Source organism: Haliotis rubra, unplaced genomic scaffold (genome assembly GCF_003918875.1).
Source record: "Haliotis rubra isolate DU_JTF1 unplaced genomic scaffold, ASM391887v1 Scf1011, whole genome shotgun sequence".
In the NCBI taxonomy this organism is placed as follows: Eukaryota; Metazoa; Mollusca; class Gastropoda; order Lepetellida; family Haliotidae; genus Haliotis; species Haliotis rubra.
Genome location: NW_025764906.1, coordinates 187506 through 206644, shown reverse-complemented (window position 1 = coordinate 206644; position 19139 = coordinate 187506). Strand labels below are relative to the sequence as shown.

The following is a 19139-nucleotide window of genomic DNA, read 5'->3' as shown; positions in this document are numbered from 1 at the left end:
AGGGACCACACCTCACCGAGAACAGACCAACATCAAGTCGTTTCACTTTGGCGAAACCACTGTTCCACTATCTAACAGTGTTAAGGACCTTGGCGTGACTGTTGATCCTGAGCTGTCATTGGACCAGCACATTACCATCTTGTACAGGACATGCTTCCTACTCCTCCGAAACATTGGAAACATTCGAAAGCTTCTCACAAAGGAGTCAGCTATAATCCTTGTCCTCTCATTGGTGATAAAAAGACTAGGTTATTGCAACAGCCTCTTTGCTGGTGCAACAAAATCCCAGATTGGTAGACTGCAACGGGTTCAGAACACAGCAGCAAGAATAGTCACTCTCTCACCCAAGTCAGCTCACATCACCCCTGTGTTGAAGGACCTCCACTGGTTGCCCATTCCACAGCGCATTACTTTTAAACTCTGCATTCTCGCCTTCAGATGTCTCTCTGGAAGTGCACCTCAATATCTGTCCGACCTCCTTTCTCCATACAAACCAACAAGATCCCTCCGCTCCGAGAAACATAATCTTCTGTGTATTCCTAAAGTCAGAACAGTTAAATTTGGTCAAAGAACTTTCTCTTATGCTGCAGCCTCAGAATGGAATCATCTCCCACAACATTTGAGAGAAATGACAGAACTTTCAACCTTTCGAACATCGCTAAAGACCCACCTTTTCCAAAAAGACTTTTCGTCCTGACATCAGCTCTATGAGCATGCATTGTGCATGGAAATATGCGCTTTATAAATGAACTATTATTATTTATTATTATACTGTATTCACATCGTTTGAACATATTGATGTGACATTATCATCTTTTAACACTACAGCCAGGATTGTGTTCCTATACTGTCCACCTCCCTCCTCCAAAAACAAACTTACATTCTATGAATTCCATAAGGATTTGTCTAAACTTTTCTCATCACATAACAACAACATTGTATATATTGGTGATTTCAATATCCATTTTGATGAGATCAACAAACCTGATGTCCGTAAAGTCAAGACACTCCTGTCCTCTCATGATCTGCATCAGCATGTATCCAGTGCAACACATCGGTCAGGACACATTCTAGACTGGATTGTGAGTTCCAATCTTTATCTCATTCAGTCAGTTGTCGTTGAAGACAAACTCCTGTCAGATCACTTCATAGTGTTCTCAACGCTCAACATGCAGAGACCTGAACTCAATAGGACTATAAGCACATCCAGAAATGTGAAAGCTATTGACCATGAGAATTTCTCGAGTCACTTGTCACACCTGTTATCTCAAGGTGATGGTACAGATGATGCATCTGAAATGACTCGTCATTATAATGATGTTCTCAGTTCCGTGTTGGAAAAACATGCTCCCTTAAAAGTTAGAAATTTTACTCACAAGCAAGGGTGTGCCTGGTACTGTGAAGCCATTCGTGTTGCCAGCGTGAGCAACGCTGCGCTGAAAGGAGATGGAGAAAGTCGGGACTGGAGGTAGATTGCCAGATCTACAAGTCCTGTCGGAACAAAGTCTCAAAGATTATTGAGGAGTGTAAAAGGAATTTTTTAAAGCAAAAAGTCTCAGTTCTCCAAGACAAGCCGCGACAGTTTTCAAAGTTTGTAGACTCTTTTCTTGGTAAGAAGAGAGAGGAGGTTATTCCTCAGTGTGATGATCTCTCCAAACTTGCTGAAACCTTCAATACCGTTTTCAAGGATAAGGTCCTGAACAGAAGAAAACATCTTGATTCCATTGCACCTCAGGATCATGTGTCTGATACGATGGTATTTTATGGCCCCCCTCTCCAGGCCTTGGAACCATATTCCCAACGTGATGTTTTGGCTATCATCAAGTCTTCAGCTAAGACCACATGTGAATCTGATCCTATGCCAACACCCCTGGCATTGGATCACATATGCATGTTGATTGCTGTGATTACATGCATTACCAACAACAGGCACATTTCCAGAATCTCTGAAGAATGCTATAATTAAACCTCTCATCAAAAACAACATGGATAGTTCACTCTTAAAGGGTTATAGACCGGTCTCAAATCTCAGCGTCTTGTCTCAAGTCACAGAGCGAGCAGTGTCTTGTCTCAAGTCACAGAGCGAGCAGTGTCTTGTCTCAAGTCACAGAGCGAGCAGTGTCTTGTCTCAAGTCACAGAGCGAGCAGTGTCTTGTCTCAAGTCACAGAGCGAGCAGTGTCTTGTCTCAAGTCACAGAGCGAGCAGTGTCTTGTCTCAAGTCACAGAGCTAGCAGTGTCTTGTCTCAAGTCACAGAGCGAGCAGTGTCTTGCATCAAGTCACAGAGCGAGCAGTGTCTTGTCTCAAGTCACACAGCGAGCAGTGTCTTGTCTCAAGTCACACAGCGAGCAGTGTCTTGTCTCAAGTCACAGAGCAAGCAGTGTCTTGTCTCAAGTCATAGAGCGAGCAGTGCCTTGTCTCAAGTCACACAGCGAGCAGTGTCTTGTCTCAAGTCATAGAGCGAGCAGTGTCTTGTCTCAAGTCATAGAGCGAGCAGTGTCTTGTCTCAAGTCACAGAGCGAGCAGTGTCTTGTCTCAAGTCATAGAGCGAGTCTCAAGTCAGTGTCTTGTCTCAAGTCACAGAGCAAGCAGTGTCTAAGAGATTAATGGATCACATTTCATCCAACAGTATCCATGACCCATTCCAGTCTGCTTACAGGCCATTCCACTTTACTGAGACCATTCTCTTTCGTTTAGTGAATGATCTCAGAATGATTCTGGACAGTGGCAATATGGCGGCATTAGTCCTACTCAACCTAAGTGCTGCGTTTGACAAAGTTGACCACAAGTGCCTGTTACACACATTGGAACATGAAGTTGGTGTCAAAGGAATAGCACTCAGCTGGTTCTCCTCATATTTGGACCAGCGAACACAGGTTGTAGAAGTTCAGAATCATACATCTGACAAAGTAGAGTTTACATGTGGCGTGCCCCAGGGCTCGGTCCTTGGCCCTATTCTCTTCTTGCTATAGGTAAACTCTCTTCCCGTGGTTATCGACTCTCATGACTGTGGGCACTATGCCTATGCTGATGACAATCAGGTTAAAAGGATTCTTAATCTGCAATCTCCAGTCACTGATCTACAGATCATAGACAGTTGCGTTTCTGATATAAAGACATGGATGAGCATAAGGAAACTCCAACTGATTGGAAATTCCAAACAGCTGCAGAAAATCTCCATCTGCAATGTGAAGATTTCAACATCTAACATTCAGCCTTCCCCTGTCACTAAGGATCTTGGTGTATATCTTGATGCCAGTTTGTCTTTGGAATCGCAAGTCAACCATCTTTATAATAACGGTCACTATTATCTGTGAACCATCATCTCCTTTAGAAATCTCATCACAACAGAATGTGCTCATTCTTTGGTTCGATCCATTATTCTCTCTCGACTCAACTATTGCAACAGTCTGCACTTTAGCATCAGTTCAACTCAACTTCAGAAACTTAAACAATTACAGAACTCAGCAGCTCACATTGTCTGCCTCAAGTCCAAGAAAGATCATATCACACCCTCACTGATGTCTCTACACTGGTTGCCTGTCAGGTTCCGGATTGACTTCAAAATTCTATGTAGCACTTTCAAAGCTCTACATGGACAAACACCAGAATACCTCTCCAGTCTTCTGTGTCAGTACATCCCAACCCGACCGTTACGATCCCAGAATCACCAGCTACTTGTCATACCTAAAGTTCGACTCTCATCCTATGGGAAAAGATCATTCCAACACACAGCCGCCAGTCTCTGGAACAACTTGCCCACGCACATCAAGAATGCTGAATCTTTGGAAACATTTAAATCGTCTCTAAAAACCCACCTTTTTTGTCTTGCCTATTACTAGACTTTCTATGTTCAATTGTCTCTCTGTAAATAGTTTTACCTATTTTCTTTTCTCCTATAGTATTGTAGCGCGCCATGAGCGGGTATTAGTACCTAAATAAATACCTACATTATTATTATTTATTATTAAAACTTAGAAAAAATACGAATAGCTCCTGAAAACAACAGATGAGGCTATAGTTGGCAATTAGGTCGCTCAGCCAGGTTTGACGATGGACTGTCAAGTCACCTGGCATGAAATGCATGTCCTGCCTACAGGCACAAGGGGTCATCTCAAAGATATTGTATGCTTTTTCTTGTGCGCTGAATATGTCTCATCTATTGATTAACGTCTAACATGTCTTTCTTTCATAAAGTTTATGTTGAAATATGTAAAAGAGTATGATACCCATAGAAAAGCTTAAATCAGCCATTGTATTAAATGTCTCAAAATATATATATAAGCCACATAAAGAAACTGTGCATTGTCAAAATATTATCCCAGTTGATAAGTACGATAACAATGTCAAAGGTACATATAAACTTTAATGGAGGGATCATGAGACCATAACAAGTCGGGAGAATTTCAATTGAAAAGTCAATCACAATGGCGTCACGAGTCCACGAGTCCACAAGCGGGACAGGGGTCAACGACCATGTCACAAGTTAAATAACGGGTATGTCCACAATAGGCATTGAGAACAGCAGAGCATCGACGGCTGATAGAGCCTATCAAATGTGCAAGGAAGGCTTGTGGGATGTCACGCCAGATCTCTTAAGTTCTGTTGCAAGGTCAAGGACGTTATCTGGCGAATGAGGAAGACTGTGTAGACGTCGATCCATCTTGTCCCAAACATGCTCTATCGGGGAGAGATCCGGTGAATTTGCAGGCCAAGGCAGTAAGTCAACGTTGTGGTGTTGCAAGAAATCCATAGCAACCCTTGCCGTATGAGGGCGGGCATTGTCCTGTTGGAATGTTAACCCAGGGCCATGACGTTGCAGACTAGGAATTGTCGAAGAATCTGATCCCTGTAGCCAACACCAGTTAAGTTGCCCTGAACAATCACCAAAGGAGTTCTTTGGTGTGCTGTTATTCCACCCCAAATCATCACGGAAACACCAACAAAGCGATTCCTCTCCAAGACACACGCCTGTGCATAACGTTCTCCCACATGTCTATAGGCACGTTGACATCCATCACTATGGGAAATGTTAAAACTGGACTCATCTGTAAAAACAACATTTCTCCACCAAAACAAGGGTCTGTGGACATGATATCGGCACCACATTTGGCGAGCTTGTCGATGACGTTGTGTCAGGATAGGCCGTATGGCAGGACGTCATGGTCTGATCCCGTGATGACGTAAACATTGTCGAACTGTGTTGGGTGGATACGGCGAAGTCCTGGGATGGTTCGGGCAGTAATCACTGCAGTCTGAAACCTGTGGCTAAAGATGGGTCACCCTTATCCATCTGTCCTGTCTTGGCGTTGTTACTCTTGGACGTCCAGAATGTGGCCGATCGATGACGTCATTTGTGTTCTGGTAGCGTCTCACCAGTGCAGAAATGGTGTTCCGGTGGCAGTGGAAATGTGCAGCCACATGTCTTTGAGACATTCCCCCACGGACCATCCAATGGCCTCATGACGTTGTGCAGACATGAGCCTTGGCATGCTATGCGTTTCAATAGCCGTTTAATTTTTTGAACGATCGCAAGGGCAGGGGTTGAGCATTCCAAAGTGACAGTATTGTGTGGCATTCATTTTCTCTGTTTCTCTTTCCCAGAATGCACGTGCAACAACGTATTGCACGTCTCAAGGACAAACCCACTGATGTCACGGAACGTGTCACGTGCATGCATGTTGGATATATATCACTAATCTCTGAGTTTAAATCCTTATGTGTCTACACAGGTTTGATAAATTTAGATTTTAAATTTTTGTATGCATAGTTTCTTTATGTGCCTAGTATACTTGAATGACCACCAGTTTATATAGTGATAGTGAGACTCCGTAGTAGCTACATCCTTAATAGTTTCAGTATGAAAGTTATTATTTTTTACGCCAGGTATCATTTATGATGAAGGTATGTCTAATTTCAAACTGGGCATTTAAAAAGTGTCCTTTGTAATACATCATCACACTCTAATTTGCATAAAGCCAAGGTCTGTTCCAAACAAGTCTTTAAAAAACCCATTGCACATTTGTGCACTAATCTCTCCTCAGTAAAGTCCTCTTTTACGTTTCCTATCTTCTACCACTGAGACTTTAGGTAGCTCAAAAGTAGTGTAACAGATATTTCATGCTTTCACATATTAACTACATAAATTGTAGATATAAATGTGAAAAACACCCAGTTTTTTTCTATTTCTGACAGTACTTAAGTACTTTTGTTGGGGTGAGTCACATCAGGGATTTGAACCCACACCCTCAGATACAGGAACCTAATTGCCAGCTCTGTAAGATATCTGACTTTGTGTGCTGGTGTTTCTGTTTCTCGGCTGAGTGAGTCAATGAGTGAGTGAATTTAGATTAACGCTGCTTTTAGCAACATTCCAGCAATATCATGGCAGAGGACACCAGAAATGGGCTTCACACATTGTACCCATGTGGCAAATTGAACCCGTGTCTTCGGCGTGACAAGCGAGTGCTTTAATCACAAGGCTACCACACCGCCCCTGTTCCTGGGCTGATGTACACAGGCAGTGTGTCAGGTTGTCCACAGAGAGCTTACTCACCTCATGTGTTTCCATATCATTAATATCACATATTAGGAAAAAAAATTGCATTATGCAAGCCTTCCAACTCAATGGAAAAACCCTGTAAACTCGGGACGACTTCATCAATAAAATGTTAACATTTTAGAATTCGCATGGCGTGTATGGAGTTTTGTGAAAGTAGTTCCTGTATTGGCCTTATTTGCATAGTTACCATATTTGGATACCAAGTTTTCTTTATTGCACCAATAACCCCCCTCCATTAGATGTTAACTGAATATCTCCTGTCTGTTTCTGGGCTGATGTACACAGACCGTGTGTCAGGTAACAGATACGGAGTGATCCAGATGGGAGTTGTCCACCTGCATATCTCCTTTCGGTTTCTGGGCTGATGTACACAGACCGTGTGTCAGGTAACAGATATGGAGTGATCCAGATCCACTGACTTTGTGTGCGACTGACTTTGTGTGCAGGCGATTAGATGCCTGACTCTGAGGGTGTGAGTTCAATCCCGGATGGGACTCAACCCAACAAAAGTACTAGAATTTGTACTTTACTAAGAAAGGATCGTATTTGATCGTATTTACACTGACTGTAGCAACATCATGGTTAGTTCCTGTTAGTGCAGGAAGTACATACCCCGGGTAACAAATGAATATGGATCTGTGGAGATGTCAGCTGGAAGGTGGGCCATGGCTGGTGTCACCTCTGGGAGACTCCCTGCAAGAGATGGAGCTATTCGCCGGACCAGCAGTGGACACACAGAGGGGGCTCGATGTAGAAGTTCCAATACCTGTCCATATGTCTGTCCATGGACACTGACATCATTGATCTCTAACAGTTGGTCTCCTGGATGATTAAAGAAGCCATATTTACAACAGGCAAACCACAGTGTCAAGTCATACCTACAACAGCCACACCACAGCATCAAGCCATACCTACAACAGCTACACCACAGCATCAAGCCATACCTACAACAGCTACACCACAGCATCAAGCCATACCTACAACAGCCACACCACAGTGTAGAGCCATATGTACAACAGCCATACCAGTGTGGAGCCATATTTATAACAGCCACACCAGTGTGGAGCCATATGTACAACAGTCGCAGCACAGTGTTGAGCTATATTACAACAGCCGCACCACAGAGTTGAGCTATAGTACAACAGCTGCACCACAGTGTTTTGCTATAGTACAACAGCCGCACCACAGTGTCGAGCTATAGTACAACAGCCGCACCACAGTGTTGAGCTATAGTACAAGAGCGACACCACAATGTCAAGCTATATTACAACAGCCACACTACAGTGTCAAGATATATTACAACAGCCACACCACAGTATTGAGATATATTACAACAGCCACACCACAGTGTTGAGCTCTATTACAACAGCTGCACCACAGTGTTGAGCTATATTACAACAGCCGCACCACAGCATTGAGCTATATTACAACAGCCACACCACAGTGTTGAGCTATATTACAACAGCCACACCACAGTGTTGAGCTATATTACAACAGCCGCACCACAGTGTCGAGCTATATTACAACAGCCGCACCACAGTGTTGAGCAATATTACAATAGCCTCACCACAGTGTCAAGCTATATTACAACAGCCACACCACAGTGTTGAGCTATATTACAACAGCAGCACCACAGTGTCAAGCTATATTACAACAGCCGCACCACAGTGTCAAGCTATATTACAACAGCCGCACCACAGTGTTGAGCTATATTACAACAGCCGCACCACAGTGTCAAGCTATATTACAACAGCCGCACCACAGTGTTGAGCTATATTACAACAGCCGCACTAGAGTGTCAAGCTATATTACAACAGCCACACCACAGTGTCGAGCTATATTACAACAGCCACACCACAGTGTCGAGCTATATTACAACAGCCGCACCACAGTGTTGAGCTATTTTACAACAGCCACACCACAGTGTTGAGCTATATTACAACAGCCACACCACAGCGTCGAGCTATTTTACAACAGCCACACCACAGTGTCGAGCTATATTACAACAGCCACACCACAGTGTTGAGCTATATTACAACAGCCGCACCACAGTGTCAAGCTATATTACAACAGCCGCACCACAGTGTCGAGCTATATTACAACAGCCACACCACAGTGTTGAGCTATATTACAACAGCCACACCACAGTGTTGAGCTATATTACAACAGCCGCACCACAGTGTCCAGCTATATTACAACAGCCGCACCACAGTGTCAAGCTATATTACAACAGCGACACCACAGCGTCGAGCTATTTTACAACAGCAACACCACAGTGTCAAGCTATATTACAACAGCCACACCACAGTGTTGAGCTATATTACAACAGCCGCACCACAGTGTCAAGCTATATTACAACAGCCGCGGCCACAGTGTCGAAGCTATATTACAACAGCCGCCCCACAGTGTCGAGCTATATTACAACAGCCACACCACAGCGTCGAGCTATTTTACAACAGTCGCACCACAGTGTTGAGCTATATTACAACAGCCGCATCACAGTGTTGAGCTATAGTACAACAGCCGCACCACAGTGTCAAGCTATATTACAACAGCCGCGCCACAGTGTCGAGCTATATTACAACAGCCACACCACAGCGTCGAGCTATTTTACAACAGCCACACCACAGTGTTGAGCTATAGTACAACAGCCGCATCACAGTGTTGAGCTATAGTACAACAGCCGCACCACAGTGTCAAGCTATAGTAGAACAGCCACACCACAGTGTCAAGCTATATTACAACAGCTGCAGCAGAATATCAAGCCATATCCAGAGCGGCTGCGGCACAGTATCAAGGTATATATCCATGTTATCTTATACTCACCTACAACAACAGAGTTTGTTTGTTTGTCTGAAGAACTAACTGAGATGACGTAGACTGCACCATCTTTGAACCTGGAGTCACTGCCTCCCTACAACAGCAGATAGTAATCATTGGCAACCTAAAACAGCAGATAGTAATCACTGCCTCCCTACAACAGCAGATACTGACGGTGTGTGATGGTGTACTCAGAGACAGTGTGTGATGGTGTACTCACTGACAGTCCGTGACGGTGTACCCACTGACAGTGTGTGATGTGTTACTCACTGATGGTGTGTGATGGTGTACCCACTGACGGTGTGTGATGGTGTACTCACTGACGGTGTGTGATGGTGTACTCACTGACGGTGTGTGATGGTGAACTCACTGACAGTGTGTGATGGTGTACTCACTGACGGTGTGTACTCACTGACAGAATGTGATGGTGTACTCACTGACAGTGGATGATGGTGTACCCACTGACGGTGTGTGATGGTGTACTCACTGACAGTGTGTGATGGTGTACCCACTGCTGGTGTGTGATGGTGTAGTCACTGACAGAGAGTGATGGTGTACTCACTGACGGTGTGTGATGGTGTACTCACTGACAGTGTGTGATGGTGTACCCACTGCTGGTGTGTGATGGTGTAGTCACTGACAGAGAGTGATGGTGTACTCACTGACAGTGTGTGATGGTGTACCCACTGATGGTGTGTGATGGTGTACTCTCTTACAGTGTGTGATGGTGTACCCACTGATAGTTTCCGATGGTGTACCCACTGCTGGTGTGTGATGGTGTAGTCACTGACAGAGAGTGATGGTGTACTCACTGACAGTGTGTGATGGTGTACCCACTGATGGTGTGTGATGGTGTACTCTCTGACAGTGTGTGATGGTGTACCCACTGATAGTTTCCGATGGTGTACCCACTGACACTGTATGATGGTGTACTCACCGACAGTGTGTGATGGTGTATCCACTGACACTGTATGATGGTGTACTCACCGACAGTGTGTGATGGTGTATCCACTGACAGTGTGTGATGGTGTATCCACTGACAGTGTGTGATGGTGTAGTCACTGACAGAGAGTGATGGTGTAGTCACTGACAGTGTGTGATGGTGTAGTCACTGACAGTGTGTGATGGTGTACCCATTGACAGTGTGTGACGGTGTAGTCACTGACAGTGTGTGATGGTGTATCCACCGACAGTGTGTGATGGTAAAGTCACTGACAGTGTGTGATGGTGTATCCACTGACAGTGTGTGATAGTGTAGTCACTGACAGTGTGTGATGCTGTATCCACTGACAGTGTGTGATGGTGTAGTCACTGACAGTGTGTGATGGTGTACTCACTGACACTGTGTGATGGTGTACTCACTGACAGTGTGTGATTGTATACTCACTGACAGTGTGTTATGGTGTATCCACTGGCAGAGTGTGATGGTGGACTCACTGACTGTGTGATGGTGTATCCACTGACAGTGTGTGATGGTGTATCCACTGACAGCGTGTGATGGTGTACTCACTGACACTGTGTGATGGTGTAATCACTGACAGTGTGTGATGGTGTAACCACTGACAGTGTGTGATGGTGTAACCACTGACAGTGTGTGATGGTGTAACCACTGACAGTGTGTGATGGTGTAACCACTGACAGTGTGTGATGGTGTAACCACTGACAGTGTGTGATGGTGTATCCACTGACAGAGAGTGATGGTGTAACCACTGACAGTGTGTGATGGTGTATCCACTGACATGTAACCACTGACAGTGTGTGATGGTGTATCCACTGACAGAGAGTGATGGTGTAACCACTGACAGTGTGTGATGGTGTAATCACTGACAGAGAGTGATGGTGTATCCACTGACAGTGTGTGATGGTGTAGTCAATGACAGTGTGTGATGGTGTAGTCAATGACAGTGTGTGATGGTGTAGTCACTGAGAGAGTGTGATGGTGTATCCACTGACAGTGTGTGATGGTGTACTCAGTGTCAGTGTGTGATGGTGTACTCAATGTCAGTGTGTGATGGTGTACTCACTGACAGTGTGTGATGGTGTACTCAGTGTCAGTGTGTGATGGTGTACTCACTGTAACAATCTGTTATGCTTACTGTGATGGTAATCCCTGACTGGCCGTTGTGTTTCTGCAGCCTGATCGGGACATTAGAGGCATTCTGAGAGGGTTTCCGTGTGAGGCGGCCTTTCACAGCATTCTCCAGGGCAGTGTCAAAGTCCGAATCCGAGGAAGAATCATCAATTATTGCAAGATCTGCAATGTCTGGAAGTAAAATGTTGAAGTATTTCAGTGTCAATATACTCAGGAAATAGATGGTTACACAGAACATAAAGGACAATAACAGACTGGAGACTTTCATGATGGCCTACAACAGTTATTGGATTATGACTGTTAAGACAAAGGTTGAAAGTGCAACATTCTCCTTTCTCCTAAATTCCAAACAGTGCTACCACAATCCTAATATCATTTGTAAACAGTCATAGTGTTAATATGATACCGCAGCCTCATTGTTGTACCCCCTGGATGCCAGAAGGATATATATGTTCCTTCTCTTCAACCCTCACTTTGAAGTTGAATAAAAATCAAAATTTATTGCGCACAATAATACACTTCACTATTTTGAATTCAGCAAGATATTTCCTGTTTTCTGCTACAAGCAACTCAAAACAATGGGTGTTAGTGAACATGATAAGCGGCCTCCCATGATTACGATCATGCAATGCATGAGAAAAGAGTTATCAAAATGTTCACTTTTAATACAGCTCCAGGGCCTGATGGCATTTGAATCCGGTATTGGAAACTGTTCCCCTGTGTCCAAACACCATTACTTCACTGTTTCAACTCTCTTGTGCACACAGGTGATGTTCCTCCACGGTTCTGCAAAGGTCGCACAATACTCTTTCCCAAAAAGGGGAGACTGGACTGATCCCCAAAACTTCCGCCCTATCACATGTTTGAATACAAAATATAAAATCTTCCCAGGGAGTTTGGCAAACCTTGTGTCATCCTACTGTTCTTCCAATGACATAATTCATAGAGAGCAGAAGGGGGCAAGAAAGGGATGTTGGGGGTGCAAGGATCAACTTCTTGTACAGAAAATGATTTTGCAAGAGGCTAAAACATATCACCGCAACCGCTGGATTGACCACAAAAAGACATACGACTTTGTCCTTAATGAATTGATTCTGAAGTCTCTTCGTTGTATTGACCTCCCTGAGCGACTACTTGATTTACTCAAGTCTTTAATGAGTTGCTGGTGCAGACTTTGGAATCTATTCCAGAATGCCCAGATTCAAGACAAACTTTGGGCCGAGTATAAAGCTTGCTTAAAGAAAATCTGGAGTTCAGAGCTAAATGCTCGAAACAAGGTCAAAGCCACCAATACTTTTGCTGTGCCAGTCCTCTATTCCTTTGGAGTAGTTGATTGGACAAAACAAGACATCCAGAGTCTTGACCGCCTGACCAGAAGGATTATGTCTGATAACAGAGCCCACCACCCTCGATCCTCCCTTAATCGTTTATACATGCCAATCAATTCTGGAGGTCGGGGTTTGATTAATGTGGAGGGTCTTCATGATAGAATTCTTTTGTGTACTTTTGCACATATTCATTTATCAGATGAAAGCAAGGAATTCCACAGCTATTTTAAGCGTTCCAAGGTTGTTGGACAGAATGTAAAACTTGAGGTTGATTTTCTTGATGGCAATGTACTGCTGGACGGTACAGCGATGGGAGTAAACCATGTGAAGTATTTCAGCTGTCATTTGTGGAGAAGCTTTCTGAGAAACCACTGCATCGTGTGTACATGCAATGTGTTGAAAAGAACAGTAATCCAACAGACTCCTTCGCCTGGATGAAGTCGGCTGGTCTTAAATGTGAAACTGATGGCTTTCTTTTTGCTGCTCAAGACCAGTCACTTCCCACTTGCAATTGCTTAAATGTGATTCCAAAAGAAAATATTTGCATGAAATGTCGAATGTGCAATGAATTTACAGAGACTGTCCAACACCTTGTCAGTGGATGCTCTTCTTTGGCACAAACAGCATATCTTAAACGACATGATGGCATGGCTTGTTGCTTTTAGATGAGGAGAGTGGCCAGGTTCTCCACTGGGAGCACTGCTCTTCTAACTGTCTGGGTAATGCAGAAGGTTGCAGTGTTGGGGAGTCTACATATTCTCCAGAAGGTTCTTGGTGGGTTTGACTAGGCAGCGTTTCCTGGGAGATGTCCCATTTGCTGTCTGGGCTGCGTGTAGAGGGGGCAAGGGCCCTGAGCTGATGATGAACCTTAATAGCCTGACTGTGCCAGGATACCCGAACCCTCTCTGCTGCATACTATCTGTAATCTATAAAACATAATGATAATAATACATTGTGATGAAACAATCTTTAACTGTATTTCTACAAGAATGGTACAAAAAATATATACCATGTCAGGTCGTCATTTCGTCAAACCCTACAGTATAATTCTGATACTATCATACAAAAGGAGAAATTTCTTTAACCTGTCGTCGTATAATTATGAAGAGAAATAGCCACATAGTAATCAACAAGACCCTACTATAACACAGCATAACAGTCACCACAACAGACATAACAAGGTCCTACTATAACACAGCATAACAGTCACCACAACAGACATAACAAGGTCCTACTATAACACAGCATAAGTCACCACAACAGACATAAGTCCTACTTTAACATGGCTATAAACAGTCACAACACACATCACAAAGTCCTACTATAACACAGCATAAGTCACCACAACAGACATAACAAGGTCCTACTATAACACAGCATAAGTCACCACAACAGACATAACAAGGTCCTACTATAACACAGCATAAGTCACCACAACAGACATAACAAGGTCCAGCTATAACACAGCATAAGTCACCACAACAGACATAACAAGGTCCTACTTTAACATGGCTATAAACAGTCACTACACACATCACAAAGTCCTACTTTAACACAGGCTATAAACAGTCACTACACACATCACAAAGTCCTACTTTAACATGGCTATAAACAGTCACAACACACATCACAAAGTCCTACTTTAACATGGCTATAAACAGTCACTACACACATCACAAAGTCCTACTTTAACATGGCTATAAACAGTCACTACACACATCACAAAGTCCTACTTTAACACAGCATAAGTCACCACAACAGACATAACAAGGTCCTACTATAACACAGCATAACAGTCACCACAACAGACATAACAAGGTCCTACTATAACACAGCATAAGTCACCACAACAGACATAACAAGGTCCTACTATAACACAGCATAACAGTCATCACAACAGACATAACAAGGTCCTACTATAACACAGCATAAGTCACCACAACAGACATAACAAGGTCCTACTATAACACAGCATAACAGTCACCACAACAGACATAACAAGGTCCTACTGTAACACAGCATAAGTCACCACAACAGACATAACAAGGTCCTACTATAACACAGCATAACAGTCACCACAACAGACATAACAAGGTCCTACTATAACACAGCATAAGTCACCACAACAGACATAACAAGGTCCTACTATAACACAGCATAACAGTCACCACAACAGACATAACAAGGTCCTACTATAACACAGCATAAGTCACCACAACAGACATAACAAGGTCCTACTATAACACAGCATAAGTCACCACAACAGACATAACAAGGTCCTACTATAACACAGCATAACAGTCACCACAACAGACATCACAAGGTCCTACTATAACACAGCATAAGTCACCACAACAGACATAACAAGGTCCTACTATAACACAGCATAAGTCACCACAACAGACATAACAAGGTCCTACTATAACACAGCATAACAGTCACCACAACAGACATAACAAGGTCCAGCTGTAACACAGCTTTCAACAGTCACTACACACATCACAAAGTCCTACTTTAACATGGCTATAAACAGTCACTACACACATCACAAAGTCCTACTTTAACATGGCTATAAACAGTCACTACACACATCACAAAGTCCTACTTTAACACTGCTATAAACAGTCACTACACACATCACAAAGTCCTACTTTAACACGGCTATAAACAGTCACTACACACATCACAAAGTCCTACTTTAACATGGCTATAAACAGTCACCACAAAACGTCACATAGTCCTACCTTAACACGGCTATAAACAGTCACTACACACATCACAAAGTCCTACTTTAACACAGCATAAGTCACCACAACAGACATAACAAGGTCCTACTATAACACAGCATAAGTCACCACAACAGACATAACAAGGTCCTACTATAACACAGCATAACAGTCACCACAACAGACATAACAAGGTCCAGCTGTAACACAGCTTTCAACAGTCACAACACACATCACAAAGTCCTACTTTAACATGGCTATAAACAGTCACTACAAACATCACAAAGTCCTACTTTAACATGGCTATAAACAGTCACTACACACATCACAAAGTCCTAATTTAACATGGCTATAAACAGTCACTACACACATCACAAAGTCCTACTTTAACACGGCTATAAACAGTCACTACACACATCACAAAGTCCTACTTTAACATGGCTATAAACAGTCACTACACACATCACAAAGTCCTACTTTAACACGGCTATAAACAGTCACTACACACATCACAAAGTCCCACTTTAACATGGCTATAAACAGTCACTAGACACATTACAAGGTCCTACTTTAACACGGCTATAGACAGTCACAATACACATCACAAAGTCCTTCTTTAACATGGCTATAAACAGTCACTACACACATCACAAAGTCCTACTTTAACATGGCTATAAACAGTCACTACACACATCACAAAGTCCTACTCTAACATGGCTTCAACGGTCACAACACACGTCACATAGCCCTACCTTAACACAGCTTCAACAGTCACAACACACATCACAAAGTCCTACTTTAACACGGGTATAAACAGTCACCACAACATACATCGCAAAGTCCTACTTTAACATGGCTATAAACAGCCAGAACACACATCACAAAGTCCTACTTTAACATGGCTATAAACAGTCACTACACACATCACAAAGTCCTACTTTAACACGGCTATAAACAGTCACTACACACATCACAAAGTCCTACTTTAACATGGCTATAAACAGTCTCAACACACATCACAAAGTCCTACTTTAACATGGCTATAAACAGTCTCGGCTGTCAACAGTAAGAGTTGATGAACTCAGGCCCTGGCATCCCAACAAGCTGCTTACCTCCAAGTACTTCCAGCTCTTCTTCCTTGCTGACTGCCCACTGATTACTGTCCATCATCAAAACACCACACTCCTCCCCATCAGTACCCAGAATGCACTCCTCCCTATCAGTACCCAGAATGCTCTCTGCTAATTCAGCAGCAGTGGTCTCACTCATACCTGACACAGGCTCGTCTTGCAACGTAACAGTGTCCCAGGCTGTCCCAGCAGTAGCATGCGTGTCACTTGTCAACTGGTTATCACTGTTCATCCGTCGTGGAGGTTTTACAGGTGGAATATTTCTAAGATCTCTATCCATGGAATGACAAACTGCTTGGTCTACAAATGGATCTGTCCTACCAACATCACCACTTGTGGGCAGAGAGTGCACTGTAGAGCAGGCTGGTGTCAAGGCCTCAACAGACACAACCTTTCGTCGAAGAGTCATGGGTGCCCTGACCTGTGACACAAGTAAGGAAACCAGATCATCCGACTCTCGAATCATCTGCACGGCCTCGTGATGCTGGACACCCTCCAGACTCTGACCGTTGATGGCAACTAGACGGTCGCCTGGCCTGATGCTGCCATCCTTGTTTGCGGGACCTCCAGCTGTCACAGATTTCACAAAGATCCCCAAGTCTAGTTTGCTGGTGCTCTCCCCACCCACGATGGTGATGCCTATCCCATGATTTTCGTCTTTCAGCAGAGACACCTCAAAAATCTGTCGTCCATGATGTGTCTGAGGTGAAAGACGGGCCTCAACTGTAGAATGATCTAGATCTGGAAAACAAGCATACATTTCGATGTATGTGAGGTAGTGACAGCAGAATATTCTGTATTTCCATTGCTTTCTTTACCCAAAGTATTTCCAATGGTAGCAAACTTAATAATTGATAAACAAACTTTACAAAATACAAATATATTAGAACAAAATATTCAGTGCTAAAATCTCAAAATGTAATGTCGATTACTTGTCAAGTATCACTAAGATATTTGTTTCGTCCCCCTGATCAATAAGACAAGTGTTTCTTCCTAACAGGTTCACTGAAACATGTTAAAAACATCAGAAGGCTGTTTCCTTACCTCATTCACTGTAACACGTCACTAAGATCAGAAGGCTGTTTCCTTACCTCATTCCTGTAACACGTCACTAAGATCAGAAGGCTGTTTCCTTACCTCATTCACTGTAACACGTCACTAAGATCAGAAGGCTGTTTCCTTACCTCATTCACTGTAACACGTCACTAAGATCAGAAGACTGTTTCCTCACCTCATTCACTGTAACACGTCACTAAGATCAGAAGGCTGTTTCCTTACCTCATTCACTGTAACACGTCACTAAGATCAGAAGACTGTTTCCTTACCTCATTCACTGTAACACGTCACTAAGATCAGAAGGCTGTTTCCTTACCTCATTCACTGTAACACGCCGAAGACAGTTTCCTCCTCACCTGATTCACTGTAACACGTCACTAAGATCAGAAGGCTGTTTCCTTACCTCATCACTTAACCTCATTCACTGTAACACGTCACTAAGATCAGAAGGCTGTTTCCTCACCTCATTCACTGTAACACGTCACTAAGATCAGAAGGCTGTTTCCTTACCTCATTCACCTGTAACAGAAGACTGTTTCGCCACTAAGATCAGAAGGCTGTTTCCTTCAAGATCAGAAGGCTGTTTCCTCACCTCAATCACTGTAACACGTCACTAAGTATCAGAAGGCTGTTTCCTTACCTCATTCACTGTAACACGCCACGTCACTAAGATCAGAAGGCTGTTTCCTCACCTCAATCACTGTAACACGTCACTAAGATCAGAAGGCTGTTTCCTCACCTCATTCCACTGTAACACGTCACTAAGATCAGAAGACTGTTTCCTCACCTCATTCACTGTAACACGTCACTAAGATCAGAAGGCTGTTTCCTTACCTCATTCACTGTAACAGACGTTTCCACTAAGATCAGAAGGCTGTTTCCTTACCTCATTCCTGTAACACGTCCACTAAGATCAGAAGACTGTTTCCTCACCTCATTCACTGTAACACGTCACTAAGATCAGAAGGCTGTTTCCTTACCTCATTCACTGTAACACGTCACTAAGATCAGAAGACTGTTTCCTCACCTCATTCACTGTAACACGTCACTAAGATCAGAAGGCTGTTTCCTTACCTCATTCACTGTAACACGTCACTAAGATCAGAAGACAGTTTCCTCACCTGATTCACTGTAACACGTCACTAAGATCAGAAGGCTGTTTCCTTACCTCATTCACTGTAACACGTCACTAAGATCAGAAGACTGTTTCCTCACCTCAATTCACTGTAACACGTCACTAAGATCAGAAGACTGTTTCCTTACCTCATCACTGTAACACGTCACTAAGATCAGAAGGCTGTTTCCTCACCTCAATCACTGTAACACGTCACTAACATCAGAAGACTGTTTCCTTACCTCATCACTGTAACACGTCACTAAGATCAGAAGGCTGTTTCCTCACCTCAATCACTGTAACACGTCACTA

The 19139-nt window shown here is 43.4% G+C and overlaps 1 protein-coding gene across 1 annotated transcript in view; it reads right to left on the bottom strand.

Moving 5' to 3' along the window:
• LOC124269234 (tyrosine-protein phosphatase non-receptor type 13-like) overlaps positions 1-19139 on the bottom strand; it is a 223031-nt gene that overhangs the window by 125863 nt on the left and 78029 nt on the right. Inside the window, exons 15-18 of the mRNA XM_046704256.1 lie at positions 16640-17398; positions 11478-11644; positions 9388-9475; positions 7174-7383 (exon numbers count right to left, since the gene is read on the bottom strand). Coding sequence (XP_046560212.1) covers positions 7174-7383; positions 9388-9475; positions 11478-11644; positions 16640-17398 — 1224 coding nt within the window. The remainder of the gene's footprint in view (positions 1-7173; positions 7384-9387; positions 9476-11477; positions 11645-16639; positions 17399-19139) is intronic.